Source organism: Acanthaster planci, linkage group LG17, assembly GCF_054643075.1.
Source record: "Acanthaster planci isolate LZ-2023a linkage group LG17, COTS_SCS, whole genome shotgun sequence".
Lineage (NCBI taxonomy): Eukaryota > Metazoa > Echinodermata > Asteroidea > Valvatida > Acanthasteridae > Acanthaster > Acanthaster planci.
In genome coordinates this window covers 8,563,642-8,580,977 of record NC_141793.1, presented here as the reverse complement: position 1 = coordinate 8,580,977, position 17,336 = coordinate 8,563,642, and the positions used below count along the sequence as shown (strand labels likewise).

The following is a 17,336-nucleotide window of genomic DNA, read 5'->3' as shown; positions in this document are numbered from 1 at the left end:
CCTTAAGTCTCATTTTGAGGTATCTTGTAGCATTTTGTCTTTATACAAAGACTACTGATTAAGGTAAATCTTGGTTTAAGCATCGGAGTGCACTATAACAGCACTACCCTATGTTGAGGAGTAACAATTTTATAGGGCCAATTTCATTACGTTGTCTTAATCCTTAGAAATGCACCTGCATTTTGTCAAACCTTTCAGTCGAATTGGTTATCAATCACAAAAAAACTTCAATTTGAAGACAGTTGTTGCTTAGTCACATAAAGGTCTTGCCTTTTCATTTCTCTCTCGGCAGTGTTGTGGCTCACAAGGACAAGAACAGAATGCTACCTCAGAATCTAGCCATTGTCTTCGGCCCTACCCTTATGTGGCCCAAGAAAGAGAGCTTCAATGTGGCCTTGTCCATGGTCTATCAGAATCAGTGCATAGAATTCATCATCAATGAGCATCAGAACTTCTGGAAGTAGGTAGTACGTCCGGCTACAATCCATTTTGGGGGAGTCCTCCAAAGAGGCATTTGCCCTTGTCTTGATGGTATGCCCTCCAATTTCATTTTGTCAATGGTCTGTGCCATTACCTTGATTCCAGTTTATATGGCAAAGTGAAAGTTACAGTAATGGCAAACCTGGGAATGGTTTCCAATATTTGCTGAAGTCATCCCAGTAATGTTTGTTTTTTGGGGAATTTCTAAGGCTGACTTGTGCATAGGGCTTGACATGGGTACGTGGCTGGGGGTTTTACATATTGTTATTCATAGCATCAGAGTCTCTGCATGGAAGTGATTGCATTAAGCATGCGTTCACTGTCTCTAGAGGCAAATAGTTACTGATCCATAGTGTAGTTCACTGGTCAATCGTGCAATTACACGCAAATAGGCACAGGGATGCCCAATGGTAATGGCAGAAGCAACGATCAAAGTCACCTTGACAGTTTCTCTGAACAGTACATGGGAAGAGTTTGTGAACCATTACTGGGGGCCTACCTAGCGTGTAGTAATCAATGATAGTTGTCTAGAGGAAGTGTCTAATGCCACGCTGATACATGCACTCAGGTGCGGCAAAGATGTCTGTTGAATGATCCAGATTCAGGGTAACTGTTACACAGTTTGTAAGCCAGTATATATCCACAGCAGTGGTCGTACTCTGGCAATACACTGGTGAGGATGGATCTTTGTTGGAGTACTATAACTTCAAGCTCGCACAAGCAAACCTGTCAGCATGCAATAAATAGAACAGAATAAGCTAGTCGCAAAGGCCACTACCTTTTAAATTGTCAGAACAATTTTTGGGGGGGCCTAATTAAGTGGCTCTGTAGAATTGGCCTGGTTTTCATCAGTGAATGGGCTTTGAGTTGTCAGAAGAACTTGTAAATAACCAGCATAATCAAGAGAATTAATGAACTTGGACATAGATTGTTATATTTTTCAGCAGAAGAAACAACAAGTGTAATGATATCTATCAACTTTCTGTGAGAGGGGTTTTGTACTTGATGTAAATATACTAATTAAGTGTTGTCAATGATTTGGATATTTTGGCAAACAAAAAAATGTGGAGCATATTAACTTTATGGAGGCGTACATTTCTGTTTATTGTTTATTCTTTTAACAACCTGTACTGTTGTGGTCATCAAAAGACAGTTCAGTAATGTTATTGAAATACCATTCTTATTTCAGTGGTGGAGACAGTTAATTCCTAAGCTAGACATTGGTAAATTGGGGGCATGACTTTGTACCAAATTATGCATTGAAGGAAAACTTGTTCAATTAAGATATTGTACTGTGATAAAGCACTCGTGGCCAGCTAATCCATGGAGGGTATGTCGGAACACATTTCTGGTGGCCTAACTGTCTGACCATGTGGAACACATTGCACAACGCTTGACTGTTACACTTTGAATGAGAACTCTGTACATGGTAGGCTGCAGGAGCAGATCATATGTAATGCTAGAACCTGGCATATAAGTCAAAGTCCACTTTATGTTGTATCATTAGACATTTGACATTGAGTGTTCTGTTCCTTGAAATTTGAGCAGTGAGCTGATAGACTAATTCTGTGAGCACAGAGTCATTGTCCACAAATCTAAAATGAAATGCAAGTCTAGAAATGGCAAATGAACAATTTTGTAAAGGTGAAATAGCTTTTCGGAACCACACATACTTAGAAAACAGATATATCCTTGCATGGTGCTACGGCAATCCTTGACTGTATTTTCCAACTTCTCCATGGAAAGCTGCATTGATCATGTGATCTATCATTTCAATAATAATACACAACACTTTGCAGAATCATGAATGCCAGGTGTGCGCTGTCCTGAGTGGTCACTCACCTGTCAGGGGTGGTCAGTTAGTTAAGTAATCATGTAACAGCTGGGTAAATGGTCACTCAGCCATCATGAGTGGTCACCCAGCCCCATTTCCCCGTCATCATGGAGTCCATAAAACAGTGTTTGGACATTTAACTTTCACAACACTGCTGTGACTTCACAGATTGTATAAAGCACCCTGCCTCAAATCTGACACAAAACATGGGCCTGATTCTCAATTTAATGGCAGTGGTCTCCATGGCGATGTATGCAGTCAGTGTACATATAATAAAGATTTTCTTTCATGAGATATCTACTGCTGATCTTTCTATAAATTTTACATTTTATTTTTATTATTGTGCATCAAGTAACTTTGTCAATAGTTTATACACAGACATTTTATAGCTGCGGTGTACTAATTGTAAACTTGATCTGATCAGAAATTTGATGAATGCTGAGTCGTATGTATTGACAGTGCGGAAGCCTGAAAACTTGAGATGCTGAAGTCTGTCAGAAACCTTAAGGAGGGGACATGTGTGACAGATTTTCAGAGAGTTTAACAAAATGATATCCCTCAAGTCTTTGTTAGTAAAGTAATAGTAAAAATTAACTCACCATAGACCTGAAGCATAATGACATCACACATTGTTTACATGTGTAGTTTCCTATGGGTGCTGATGGATTACGTCGCACCTCGTTGCCATAGGAAAGCACACATGTAAACAAGGTGTGTGGTATAGGTCTATTCCTGCAATGAGATACCTTTTTCAATTATGTCTTTCCAGAGCAATGTGTACAGTATTTTGCTGTGCAGCCGGTCCAGGCCGTGTAAAGGTCTGCATTTGGGTTTGTTTTTTTTTCAGAGTTAACTTTCAGCACAACGTTATTCGTTTGGTTTGTTTTAAATTTTATTGTTTGAGGACTATCTGTAATATGCTCAGAATGAGAAAGTTGAAGAGATGCAACATTTGAAAATTAATTTGAATTGTCAAAAGCAATGGACGTCCAAACCTGCATTTTTGGCCTTTCTTTGAAAGAGCTTAATTGACTTGAGCCAGTTTGCAGCAACCTGCTCACAGCAATGTCAACTTTTCTGCGCAGTGTTAAGACAGTATCCACAATGTTTTTGCATTGTACTGCGAAAAACCTGCCCAACTGATTCATTAGTTGAGTTACTTGAGTCAAATGCACTTGCACAAGTAAACATACATGTAAGGGGAGTAATTAAACACTGATTAAAGGTTGGATGGTGTATTTTAGATGCCATTTTTTACATGTACACAAATCTTCAATTTTTTGCTGTTTACTGTTCCATTCATTTCTCAGTGCCCTGAAGCTAGTGTGTTCCAAAGTTCCATCATATCCGTCCAAAAGAACCAAAGACCAAAATACCCATAGCTCTGAAGTGTCCAGACTGAGTAGTAGGCATTGTTGCTGTTTTTGATCAATATGAGGCCAACTTACGTGGGAGAGCTTGTTTGTTGGGTACTAAACTCATAATTGTGAGTTTACACTTATGGAGCGTGAGCCCCAGTTGCCTAGACACTTTCTGGGGAGTATCCTGGAACCCTCAAATATTCTCCACTGAGAGAAATGCAAGAAGAACCTAAGAACACACTCATTGTTCTTCCAAGAGCCTTCTTCCTCAATCCTTCAAAGTCTACCAGAGTCATCTTCAAATTAAAGTGAATGTTGAAGAATCTAGGAGCATTGGGGTATTATTGTAGGTCGGCATATGCACCATGGATCGTTGATAGCTGTGCAACTTTTTGAGCATGCATGGTTTGAAGTAGCCGATGTCATCTGGAATGATCAGGATGACAATCAGTGTGTCTTCAAGAACTTATTCCATTTAGAATTTTGTAATGCACTCAGTCTTTGACTAGCAATCTTTCATGTATTTTGGGTTAGGAAATTGTTAAATTGTTTATCTGAGTTTATAATGTATTTGGGCAGGTCATTGGATTTACATTTTAAGTTGTCAGATATATTGGCCAAAATATGTAACATTGAAATATTGAAAGTTAATTGAGTTAATTAAACATGCTTTGCATGTACATGTAATGTCTTGATTTTTCCTAATTATATATTAATGTACAAGTATGTGAGTGAATCATTTTTTCCCAATGTGTATACCGTTCCCACCAATGTATAGAAACCTTAAACAGCATTCTATTTTGCCTTACTTTTGTAAGTTTGTGTTAGTTCAGTTTTTGTTTTGTGCTCTCTTGATTTCTTGTCTGTGTTTCTCTTTTGTTTTTGCTTTAGAGATTGTTTCTGGCTCAAGGTTTTGTTTCGTGTTTTGTTTCTGTTGTTTTGATGTTTCTCTTTTTTGTGGGGAGGGGGAGTGCATGTTTTCATGTTGGAATGTATTTCCACGCATCTACGGTGTACAACTTTGATGTACAGTAGAGATGTGAACAACATTGACGTGTGCAGTGTGAGCAAGATAGCTAAGGTCCTCATGCAGTTGGACTTCAACTTACATGTTCCATAGACATTGGTGCTTATAGGGCAGCATGCTGTGTGTGGATGGGCGGAGCCAGTAAAAGGGTGGGCTTGTACATGTATCCTTTGTGTGATAGTACAGTAATACGAATGGTATAAATTGGCATTATTTTTCTATCGTCAGGATAAACTACAGTTTGGTTTTGCCCATTGTATGATTTCTGGTTATACTCCCAAATTGATTGAATGGCAGCAATATTTTTGCAGCATTGCGCTGTCAGAAAGACTGTTGTTTTGAGAAAGTGTGTTATTTCATATGCCAGAAACATGTTGTCTTTATATATGCAAACAGCAAGCCTGCTCTGTATAACATATCATATGTTGGTTAACAAGTCTTTCTTTATACTTTGAGTTCTCAGTCTGTATATAGTGAACTTGTATCATAATGAGATTGGGGAATAAAGCATAACCTGGTGATAGCAAAATCAGTCAGTACCTCTTGAAAGAAGTTTTGTACATCAGCCATCTACCCACCCATTTCTCTGTTTGTTTGGCATAGTCAGACTGGACACCATTCACAACTTGGAAAACTATTTCCCAAATAGTCATTGCAGACACCATGCTGTCCACACAGGCTTGTCACAACCATAAAAGACCTGGAGTCGACAGTGTTGCAATTTTGCTGCAGTGCAGTTTTTTTCAGGTGAGCTTTCAGGAGCTTTTAGAGTAATGCTGCAGTCATTTTTGGCACCAAAATCGAGCATACCGTTCTTGTAAAGCACCCCTTTTTCCGAGACAAGTCAGCCAAAAATGTATATTTTTTCGGCTGCAGTGCTCAATACACACAGGCTGGTAAGCATGTAGCCTTGAACTTGCAATGTTTGTAGCAACAAAACGATGTCTGATTGAGTTCACAACAGGCTAATGTAGTGACGTCAGTTTTCATAGAATACATGTACACTTTCCTATGGAGCTGGTGGGGGCCCAAGGTCCACTGTGCATGAAAGGAAAGCACGCATGTGAGCACAGTGTGCATGATCAGAACATCAATCTATTCAGAGTGATTATGAAAAGACACGATTACATTACGATCCACCACCAAGAAATTACCACAGAGGCAATAAGGCGGGGTTGCACATATCATTAAGGCGGGTTGCACATATCATTAAGGCAGGTTGCACATATCATTGAGGCGGGGTTGCACATATCATTAAGGCGGGGTTGCACATATCATTAAGGCGGGGTTGCACATATCATTAAGGCGGGGTTGCACATATCATTAAGGCGGGGTTGCACATATCATTGAGGCGGGGTTGCACATATCATTGAGGCGGGTTGCACATATCATTGAGGCGGGGTTGCACATATCATTGAATTAAATAATATTCCTTGTGTTTCATGAATCACTTGAAGTAGCTTCAGTTGACTGGTGAACATGTTTAGCATAGGAAGGGGATGGAGAGAATGCTTCTAGTCATACAACAAACATAATGAAGGATTCATGACAATTTCTTTGTGCTGACATTTAATTGTTACTATAATCTCATAGATTTTTGATGCTATATTCTGTTGCTCACGAGCACTAAATAACAATAACACGATTCTACTTCACACACTTTGTAGTTGTCAATTGCAATTTCATTACATGCTTTCTTTACTTGATATCCAACTTCAAAAGCTGTGGAATTTGATAGTTTTGTTTCTATTTCAGTTGCATTCATGTCAACTAAATGCATCAAGATAGATACAGCAGCTGCTAAAACTCTATCTTGTAATTTCTGTTTCTACTTACATCATGCCTGAACGTTTAACAGCAAACTGCACAAAATGCCCTGTGATAAACCGACATGTGGTGTGTGCATACTGCATGTCAGCTGTACAGGGTCGTGTGTATTACTTACTACACGGTGTGGTAAATCCTTGGGGGGGTTCAGAAATTTAGTGGGAAGAAATCCATTAAGTTGATATTTTTCATGCCAGGAGTGAAAAAAGGATTGTCCAAAGACAACTCCAGTTACAGAGTCCATGGAATCAAATGTGGCAGTGGAATGTCATCTTTGATACATTTTATCGTCATGTTCAGTCTTGTACTGCCATCGTTAATCTGAGGGCATATGAGGGACCTTTTGGGCATTCATGCAAATTTCCATATCCATAAGCAAATAGAAATGTAATTTCCTGATACTTTGTCCTCAAAAGTTACCAGAATACCAAAATATTTCTAATGAAGTATAGACACGTACAAAAAACTGTAGTGTGCCAAAATGGCTCCACATCTACAGCAGTGAGTCTTGAAATGGCACACATAATTACAGACATGTACAGAGAGAAAAATGTGTCTCATCATGATGATACAGTTCAGAGGAATGGGTATATTCCCATCATACATTTTAGTGTAACATTAGTTGCCTGGATCTTGAAATCAGGACTGCTTTACAAACTAGAACGTAAGACCTTCAGCATGCATGCAGTCTGGGAATGAGGTTGATTCACAGGCCTGATGAGGCAATGCTGGCAGAAAGGAAATCTTTAACATCCATAGAGTTGCCAACCACAAAGCCATCTGGGCAATAGATCCTAACACTGAGTCATTTCAAATAATTGAATTTTCTAATATTTGATCGTTCAAATATTCCATTATTCAAAATTCCCACAAAAGCAGAAAGAACACGTGCATGTTTGTGTGGTGATCACTCTGTTGAGTTTCATGACAGGAGTCTGCTGCTTCGTTAAAGGAGAAGGCTGGCAGTGCAACAGTTTGGTCCTAATTGCTGATTTGTTCCCCAAGTCTCAGCGAGATCACAAGAGCAATTGTTCTGTCTTTTTGTAGAGCGCATGCATCGACTGCTTTGTTAGTGTATTTGTAACACCTTGAAATGTTCTTACAGGAGGCAATTTTGTGACTGAACAATGGAATTTGTCCCCTATTATTTCATTGATTTTTACCCCAACATAAACAATTTCAACAATAAATATTTGAATATTCATTAGTAAGTCAGTTTGGTATTCCAACAGTACATGCACCAACATGAAATGTATCCCAGGTCATTTAGGAACAAGCATACGAGTATGACATCTGCTCTTGGGGTGTGGCCATCCACTCACATGCTTTGTTCTCTAATGATCTTGCATTTTTTGAAATACCACACTGCCTCAATGGTCCAAAGTGACTTGGCTTGAAATCTCCACACAAAGCTGAACGTCTCCTTCAAAATTCCAGTTTGTCTCTGGGTGTTTGAGCGAAACCAGAGGGTTGGTGTGGCCTGTCTTGTCTGTTGAGCGTTCATTGCGCTGGGCTGGCTGTCCTGGTGACAGGTACATGTCTTGCTCTGGAAAAACCCTGACACAAAACATGACAAGGTTACTGTTGTTGAAGAACATTACTTCAAAGTGCTGTGGGTTTACACTCTAGCTTGCCCTGCTCAAAATTCTGGTACATTTGTCACTGTGCCAATTACAGGGCCAGGCTGAATCTATGAGGTAGCAGTCAGTGTGTGCTCGCTGAGGTACACTCTCACTAACTGTAGCCAGGACAGAGATGTCCCCTGTGATTGAGTTGGCAATTTACACCAATAACGGCAACATAAGAGGAATGTTTCTTTATAAGCCCAATGAGCAGGGGTAATAATAACGTCAATGTAAATAATTTGTTCATCTGACTTTTGCAACCACCTGTTTGGCTAGAATTGGTCTGGCAACTCTGACAGGATGGCCTGGACTTGACAAATACTGAACCTCAGTGACCAGACTGGAGTGCCATCGCAGATGAAGAGATCCTGAACAAAATGTGATGAAAATCAAATCAAACATAGTCCAATGAGTAAACATCAGATTAGAGATTTGAGATTACTGTGAATAACTAGGAATAAAACAAATATATTTGAACAGAATTCTTTATCAAATGTGATGTGATATCAACCTAATGCCTAATGTTTGTTCCAATAATACCCAATGGATAGCACATTTTCCTCCTGTATCCTGACTCAACACAACAGCAATAATTTTAACATGTTTTCACACTCGCCGTGTATTTTCATGTCCCCCTCCTTAGAGTTCCTAACTTTCCCAGTTTGTTCATGTTCACATGATATGTAGAACTGAAAATTGACTGGATAAGATGTTTACGCTTAAATTTTTCTTAATCATGTTTTGGATCCGAAATGCTTAACTGATTCGACCCTGCTTTAATACCAGACACTGCCCACAAGAGTGACCATTACTTCTAACACACAGATTTACATGTACATGAAGAGAATAAACACAAAAAAACTTGTTGCACAATCTTCAGCAAACTAAGAGCTAAACTCTTTCCCATTGCACTCTTAGGGCAGTGCATACCAAACCTATTTGACAATAAAATAGTCAAAGATTGATAAGCAACCTTTGTCACGTTCGGTGGGAGTCTGAGTGACCACAGGCGATGCGGTTAATCCTTGCATGTTGCCATGGCGACTGTTCCTGATGGTGTGTAACCGTGTCACAATATCCAACTCTTGATCAGTCTGCAGAGATCAATCAAATCATAAAAATTAACATTGTTGCTTTCACTTCCAGTCAGTCAGATTTCCATATTATCTCAAAACTTTTCTTTGTGCTCAGGCAAGTAATACACTGCTGCTCAGAGCATTTTCAATTGCCAAAAAGTGAAACAAAAAAGGAATCAGATGTCTCCAGTTTTCATTTCATTAGTTACAAATTGCATTCTCAAAGCATACCAAGGAGTTGAGGCTTAAAGGCAGCTGATGCATACGCCAACATTAAAGCCCAAAATGGCATGTACATGTAATATCAATGGGACTGAGACTAAATCTTGAATAAATCACCAGTTAGGACAAAACATAAGTTGGACTCCGACTCTCCTGAAACTCAACCATGTGGACCACCATACAAACATGCATTGTTTGTTTTATTGGCAGGAATTTGGTATTTAACCCCTTCGCGCCACGCAACAGTAAGAGCCACCGTAAAAATTGAGATCCTCCGCCCACTTTTCAGCTATTATTCTCGGCCCATGCTCGAGCGAACATGGTGAAAGAAGGCAGACCCTGGCTCTTGTATATATGGTGATTGGCCTTTGTGTGTAGCCCAGAAATGAAAAGACTGAATTTGCATCATCACCAGCTTCACAATAGTCCCCACTTTGAAAAGAGGCAACGGGAATGTGGAAGCGTGAGTAGAGCCGCATGCCACCGAACAATCAGCCTTTTCACTGTGTAATTCAAAGCGTGCAGAGCACGCAGGGCCACAAACCGAGAATTTGCGGTTTGGCAGGTGGCCTTCGTGGCCAAGCGAGGCTGGAATTCTTGGAGTCGGCTTTCGGAAAAAAATTCCCGTTGTCAAGGGGTTAACCAAACATTGCAATATTCAAACAAATGGCAGGTTGAATCTTCGATTCTTCCAACTGACTTAGCTTAGCGCATAGTGCCATCTACCAATATCTCCCACAATCTGTAGTCTCAAGCTAGTGCCTTGTGATATCAACTTAGAATATCTCACCAATGTTAGTGAAGAGATCCCCTGACAACCCAAGCTGAGTAGATGCTTAGGAAGGTTGGTCTGTGAGGTATTGCTTCGCAAGGCAGCCTGTATTTCTTGCTTCATGGCAAAGCACTAGAAATACAAAAAACAAACAGCTTGCTGGCAAGTATAGATGCAACATCATTTGTGATGGCTTTTTGCAACTGTCCAAAAAGAAATCAACTCAATTATTGTTCAAAAGCTTACGTGTACTCGTACTTGAACACTAAACTCCCTGTGAAATTATTCCTTTTGGGTATACTGTACTTTTTCTGGGAAAAATCATTTTCAGACAGTTTACAAATTTGCCATTCTTGTAATTGAGTTAGTCTGTAAAGGAATGATTTCACGGACACGTGTTCATGGTAGCTAACCACATGTGAATGACTGGGTCAGTACATGATATCATGTACATTACAAACCGGCTGAATGAGAATCATGACCCAAATACTAATTTTGAAATTGCGTCACAGGAGCGTCCAATTCCCAAAAAGACTTTGTAATGTTTCAATTCAAATCTTGAACCTGAATGTGGTATTCTTAAAGCATTCGGCATTCACAGACACGACTCACGCTTCATCAGCTTAGTTGTTAAGCATGCACTTTTCAGTACCATTGATGCTTTACAAAAAAAAAGAATTGCAAATGACAAATGGTCCATATTACCTTCAAGCAAGTGCCACCAAACATAGACACTTATGTAAAGCAATAAGAAAGTGTTATTGAACCACACTTGCGTAACACTACTGCTGTGCCCTCACTGCTTCTGAAGCAGTGTGTTAACCCTGGCCTTCCCCAACCACACAGAATTAAACAGCAGTAAAGTGTTTAATTCTGTGGGGATAGGTCTGGTAGGCCCATAACAGCTGGCTTTTGCATTGGGTTGGCATACCTCAGAAAAACAAAATCCAACAGCCTCTGTGCACAAAGTGGGGAAGGTTAGGGCCAGCAACCCTTTGGGGGTTAGGGTTAAGGATTCACTATCTTCAAGTATAAAGCTACATGTATCCCTAAATACACTGCGGGTACACTTTGAAAGTACGAATATGAAGTCCATCAGATCTTACCAATTCATTTTCTGTCTTGAGTGTCTTCTTGAGCTGGGCCTTCTCAGCTCGTAGTCTGGCCAGCTCTGCCTTCTTCTGTTCCAGCAGTTCCAGCTTGCTCCTTGCCGACCCACAGCTTCGAGGGCCTACATATGGTGAGGTCTTAATGCACAGCTGCCCTTCATCACCTATTTCTGGTCTGGCGGCATTCAGTGAGTCTTGCACATCAGCCGTGGGGCTGGTCAAAGATGTCGCTAGTGTCTGAATTCCCAGTGAATCCCTGACTGCTGGCGATGGGAAGAAATGATGAGATCTATTTGTACCCTTTTGTGTCGTGCCGAGTTGCTTCCTGGATCCCATGTCAGCTGGTAGCGTGCTCTTGCATTCCAACACAGACCTGCTGCTTTGGGCTTCTTGAGCAGATATATCCGGCATGTTTGGGGCTGAGCCGGGTGTGACTATAGCCACTTTCGGAGCGTACCTCCTGAAGCCTATATTTGGAGACATCTGTACCCCGTCTGAGGGTGCAGATGATGTGGTGAAATCACTCATGCGATGATGAGTGCTACAGTCTGAATCTTCTTTGACTGTCGCCACATTCAGACCTGGAAGCTGTTGACTATCAAAGTCAAACACAGACTTGTCATTTTCTCTTTCCGTTGTTTTCTGAGATGTTTGTAGCTCTGTTCCTTGGACATCAAAACTTGTAAGTGCATCTGAATGGCTACAATCCTTGACCAATTTGTGATCTGCAAGCTTAAGAGGAGAGAACAGCATTGATGAGGGGACAGACTGTTGGGACTGCACGGCTTGGATGGTAGTGGGAAACAGTCTGGGGCTGGAGAAGACTGTCGGGCTCTGAATCTGTTCATATGGCACCCTTGGAAAGGAAGACAGGGTACCTGCAGTCAAGTTTACTTGTAGTGGCTGCAAAGGGGTGCCTGGGGTGTGGGCCAACCATCTGCCTACCTGTAAACACGCAGGGCTGTTGGTAGCAGTTTGCCCAATGTTTCCAAGCCTTGAGGGTGTGCCAAGGAGAGAGAATGGATCTTGATTGAATGCTTGGCTCTTCACGGCTGATGCAACCTTGGTGTTTGCTCCTCGGTAAAGAGAGCCTTCACTGCAAACTGATGATGCTCGACTAGTACAACCTGACTGGGCAAAGCTAGGAGAACCAAAAAAACTTCTTCCGTCGACTGCGTGGTCTTGGTACTGGAGTGACTGTTTCACAGGAAGTTTAGGGGTGCCACAACCTTTCCGCTTTGCACCTGAAGTAGTTGATGTTGGATTTGTTTGCAGATTTTTAGCCCGAGTGGGATTCAACTTGAAGGACACTTCATCAACTTTGCTTGGGCAGAAAATGGTACATGTGCTTCCTTCATTCATATAGCCAGATTTTGTAGCACTGATTGAGTTGCTATCATCAGTGGCATTGAAAACAACATCAACAGCTTCAGTGTCATCTTGACAGAGCTGAGTTGGACTGCGCGACGCTTGCTGCACAGTAGCATCAGCGCTTTCCTGCGGCGATATCTCTGTTAGATGCAGTCTGTGCCCAGGGACCATTACCATGGGCGAACTCAGCACTGTATCCAAGCGTCCATCTACATACATCAGAATGGAAACACCTTAAGAACATCAGCACCGCATTGGCACTTTGCTGAAGCAGAAAGAAATGTGGCCCAACAATACTTAAAAGGTCATTATTTGTGTTTTATGACAGATAAACCTGACAAGAGAATAAAGCAAAGTACATGTAAATCTCAATTTAATATGAATCCCATTTTTAATCCTTTTGGGAGGCATGGAGATGAGAAATTTGCAGCATTTACAAAAACCAGCAGCAGCAGTAATGAAACAATGTAACTTCTGCCATGGGTAGTACATGTATTTATGTACACACTATTTGTTACACAGTTGCACAATGTTTTTGCGATCAATTTCATAAAACTTTCCACAGCTGCAGCGTGGTTATTACATTCATTTCAAACAAACTGACGATCACTAATTTTACTGAAGCGGTTCGTGCAAAATTTCAAAATGGTCATGAAACAGCTCTGCCAACCATTTTGATCAAGTCCGATTCTTTGAAAATGTACAGCAACTCTCAAAATGTACATCATGGTTTGATAATCATTTTGTTACTATTCAAACAGACCCTATAATATTTTTGCATCAACCTTCCTAAGCAGAGCAGTGATAGCCCTGTAAATATGATGCTTATCAAAATTATCAATCTACACACCCAACACTCACCACATTGCAGAGTAATTCCTACCTGCAAGCAAGTATTAGTGTTATTTTCCTGAAATGTGTCAAGGCTTGTTGTGTGACTAGAATTAGATTTTACCCTTAAAGGGGAACTGTGCAGCTGTTAGGTATGTCATAAAACTGATTCAAACACAAACAGGTTAAGACTTTTAAATGAAATACCAAGAACTACATGTACATGTAGTTACTACAGGTAATGTTGTAAAAGATGTGCTAGGCTTTACCTCTGTGGCTATGACCTTGTTCAGGAGTGCTACACTGCCTAATTCTCTCCTTCTCTCTGCGGATCTCCTGGATGAATTCATCAGTCTTCTCCTCCAGCCGCTGTACTTCCCTCATGGCTCCCTGATACTCCTGAGCCTGGCGTGTCAGACGGAACCACGTCTGGATCTTGGCAGCTGCTCGATGGGCCAGGACAGACGGACTGTCCAAAGAGGATGACGATGCTATCCTACATGTAGCTGGCTGAGAGGGCTTGGGATGTAGCTGTGTGTCTGCGCCTTCTGCTGAGAGAAAATCCAAGGGATTTTATTTTCCTGTACGATGAGGCGATCATGAAGACACCTTGTGCAAGTCCACATTCTCTCTTCCCTTTTCTTTATCTAAGTATATCCATCACGGTTTTTAATGCCAAACCTTAAGGAGGTTCAATCCATTAAGCCTTGCCCATTATGTTCTGACCAATCACAGACTTAGCTTGCATCTGACATGCACATTCGCTCGTCACCCAGCGTCGAACAGGGCGCTAGGAAGGGCTGATGGCCTTGCACGTGTAGTTGTTGGTGTAGGTTAGGTCGACAGACTACGTGTATGTGCCCTGTGTGCCAGAACTGAGAAAAATAGCAAAGAAAGCCGAAAACCGTATTGTGCGGTTAGGTAACCGCACCCATAACCGTCCGGCCACACGGTGTCACAGAGGGACTCCCTCCAGGGCCGAGCCGCGACAACCTTGCACAGATTTTAATGAAGGAAATAAGTCACACGAGGTCACAGATAACGACACGCAGAGCACTGTTCCAGGAAATTTCTGCCAGGCCCACAAGCTCACTCAATGCGTTACACTTATCAATTTGATATTTTTGTCTTTTTCTTCTTCATTTCCAAAAATATTCTCACTGCCCTTTATTCGTTCAACCAAACTTGATCAAGATCACCAATGACTTGAAATATATCGCCAGAAGACACGTGATCAGTGATATTTAGTCAGAAGATTAATTAAAACATTGTGACTGTACCAAGGCCATGTTTTTATGTACACTTTGCCCACGTATTTACACAAGCATTGCCATTGGTGAACCAAGAAATTGTAATAATGTTACGCTAACAGGAAGTGATAACTGCATACACACAGGTCATGCAAAATGTAGCCAATCACAGTGCAAAGCCATTAGCCCTACCCAGTGCCCAGTTCAGGGGCTGGGCGACGAGCCAAATATGCAAGCATGTAATTCTGTGGCTGGAACATGCAGTGTAGTACTGGGGAATAGCACATGCTGACTTCCTGAGTGCAAAGTGGCCAGACCTTAAGAGTTTGCTCTGTAATAAACAAACTAATAATTACCACTAATGGGTCATTAGGGAGACATTCCCATAGGAACACTGAAATGTCTCCCTAAAAGCCAATGTCTCCCTAATGCTGAAAACTTTGCCACAAAATGTCTCCCAAATGACCTATTTGTAAATATAAAACTGACACTGAAATTCCAAAGTGGATGTCCAAGTACCTATGTCTGTTAGAATGGAAGCATTGTAGCTTGCTAGAGATCCACATTCAGTGGAAGGAGAGGACAGAGATGTATTTGAGTCACGTGATTGTCGTGAAGACCAGCTCTCATCCAAGCTGTCTGTTCCACTCCCCCACGACAAGTTGCGAAAGTTGGAAACAAAGACCTGTGTCCTGCGTCGTAGCTTGGTCATCTTAGATTTCTCCTTGTCAGTGACGACACCAAAGAAGACCTCGTCATCTTCCTCATCACCAGACCTTGCATTGATTGGTTCTTCATTCTCTTTGCTGTATATCACACCAACCGCAAACCAAAAATAAACATTATAATTGGATACAAATAGAATGTTTTGGCAAAAAAAGAGCTTGCATTTGAATTTCATCACATCGGTAAAATTGCTTCTTGAATTTCTGGAATGACTGAAGTACTTTATGTTTTTTCATTTTCTTTTTTCAATTTGTAAAAATGTAACCATTATTTGTTTCTACAGGGTCTGAGCCACACTTTGTGATGTTTCCAACGTTTCTCCTGCAAATACACCAACATGATTAAACTGCTCTGATATAAATCGGGCTAAAAATCAATCAGCCTTTCGATCAATGGGCCTTGTTTTTACTTTTAGGCTATCTGAATTTCAAAAGTGAAAGAAAAGAGTTTTACAGGGACCTAGCCAACATTAACATTAGGCCCAGCTATATGTATATTTTTTCAGGCCATTAACCATCCAAAGCAGCGTGTATTTTGAGAATAGCTGGCAGGCCTCATAACTAACGTTACACACACAGTTTAGCAATTGAAGATCTGGAAATCGATACAAGAAGCCTAGATGTACCATTCTTCAACTGGAATGCGGTCTGCAAACGGCATCGCTGTCCGACTTTTTTCATGTTTTTGCTTCATACAGGACGGTGATCGTTCATCAACCACATTGCAGCTGATGGTTGACAGCGGACTCGACTTGGAATCAGAAGACATTATTGCAATTGGTGATTAAATATCGGTCTGACGACAATCTTGGCTATTAATTTGTTCTCCTAGACTAAAACGTTCAAACCCGGTTGATCATGACCGGGTTTGACACACCGCCGTTGATACGAAATACGGTCGATCCTGTACGGAAGTCGTTTTCAAAATATGTGCACAAAAGTGAACGCATGCGCGTGTCGCGGTTTCAAAGAGCGGCAACCACAAAAACGCCAGCTCGAGTCGGGTGTGTACAATTAACGCACGGTCCGTTAATGTTGAATAGCGCCCTCTGCCTAAAGACGAGGTGATAGCGTATCGGTGACATTTTTTCACCCGTGACAGTGGCAAGGGTTGTGCCGTTCACTTCTGTCGCAGGTGTACATGCGCTGAAAATCCCCACAACTAGTACTACTTGAGGTTTTCGAAACACACACATCAAATTAAAACATGATTCACCATTTATCAGTTCGCTTTCTGATCGATGTCATGGTGTTTTTTTATGACTTCAGTATCTGTAATCGCCAGCCGGCAACTACTCACCAGCGTGCGCAGCGTGTGGATGGGAATATTCACTGTGTCAAATAGTCAACAATGCTGGCCTTGAATGTTTCAAGGGATGTGCAATTGACTACTTTCGAGGGCAATGCATTCCAGTCCTTCACTTGAGTACCTCCTGGGTCCTTTTCTAGTCGGAATAACCTCATACAACTTTGCATGGGAGACGTTCTTACCGAGGTTTATCCATGGTTTATCCAACTTTCTCAGAAACAGTTTGCGTTTTAGATGCCTTGTTGTTGGTACTTGGTATTAATTCCTTCAAGTGGCAAGGAACCACAAGGAAAAAAAGTGAAGTGTAATTCCTCAATAATCTGACACACCAACTTTCTTGCCGGGCTAGGCGCATGGTATGGTCCTCCGCGGTCTTTTTGTGATTATTCTTACACCTTGTAGTTGGCCATGAAACCAAGATGCAAATTATGGCACGCGCGCGACCTGTAACCCTATTCAACCCTGAATTATACTTCCAATGTTCCAGTTCTTTCAGTAAATTTCAGCGTAAATTTGT

The 17,336-nt window shown here is 41.2% G+C and overlaps 2 protein-coding genes across 7 annotated transcripts in view; one reads left to right on the top strand and one right to left on the bottom strand.

Moving 5' to 3' along the window:
- The window catches only part of LOC110984223 (rho GTPase-activating protein 12-like), a 53,381-nt gene extending 48,147 nt beyond the window's left edge, over window positions 1-5,234 (top strand). For all 6 annotated transcript variants that reach the window (XM_087147761.1, XM_022244177.2, XM_022244174.2 and 3 more), the window contains one exon: window positions 293-5,234. In XM_087147761.1, coding sequence (XP_087003887.1) covers window positions 293-464 — 172 coding nt within the window. In that variant the 3' untranslated portion in view covers window positions 465-5,234. The remainder of the gene's footprint in view (window positions 1-292) is intronic.
- Window positions 5,235-6,254: 1,020 nt separating this feature from the next.
- LOC110984253 (uncharacterized) lies at window positions 6,255-16,492 on the bottom strand. Its single transcript, XM_087147758.1, has 8 exons — window positions 16,137-16,492; window positions 15,305-15,591; window positions 13,805-14,086; window positions 11,331-12,913; window positions 10,243-10,356; window positions 9,128-9,248; window positions 8,419-8,522; window positions 6,255-8,086 (listed from the first exon to the last, which is right to left on the bottom strand). The coding sequence occupies exons 1-8, from the start codon at window positions 16,277-16,279 to the stop codon at window positions 8,030-8,032; spliced, it is 2,691 nt and encodes an 896-aa protein (XP_087003884.1). The 5' UTR covers window positions 16,280-16,492; the 3' UTR covers window positions 6,255-8,029.
- Window positions 16,493-17,336: the final 844 nt, after the last annotated feature.

What these genes read in the sequence shown, in the direction of transcription:
- LOC110984253 (XM_087147758.1), bottom strand. Translation starts at nt 16,279, where the DNA reads ATGTCTTCTGATTCCAAGTCGAGTCCGCTGTCAACCATCAGCTGCAAT. An exon ending in CGCATTCCAGTTGAAGAATG is followed by an intron (nt 15,592 to 16,136) that starts GTACATCTAGGC and finishes TGTGATATACAG; the next exon opens with CAAAGAGAATGAAGAACCAA. An exon ending in TCAAGACAGAAAATGAATTG is followed by an intron (nt 10,357 to 11,330) that starts GTAAGATCTGAT and finishes TTGTATTTCTAG; the next exon opens with TGCTTTGCCATGAAGCAAGA.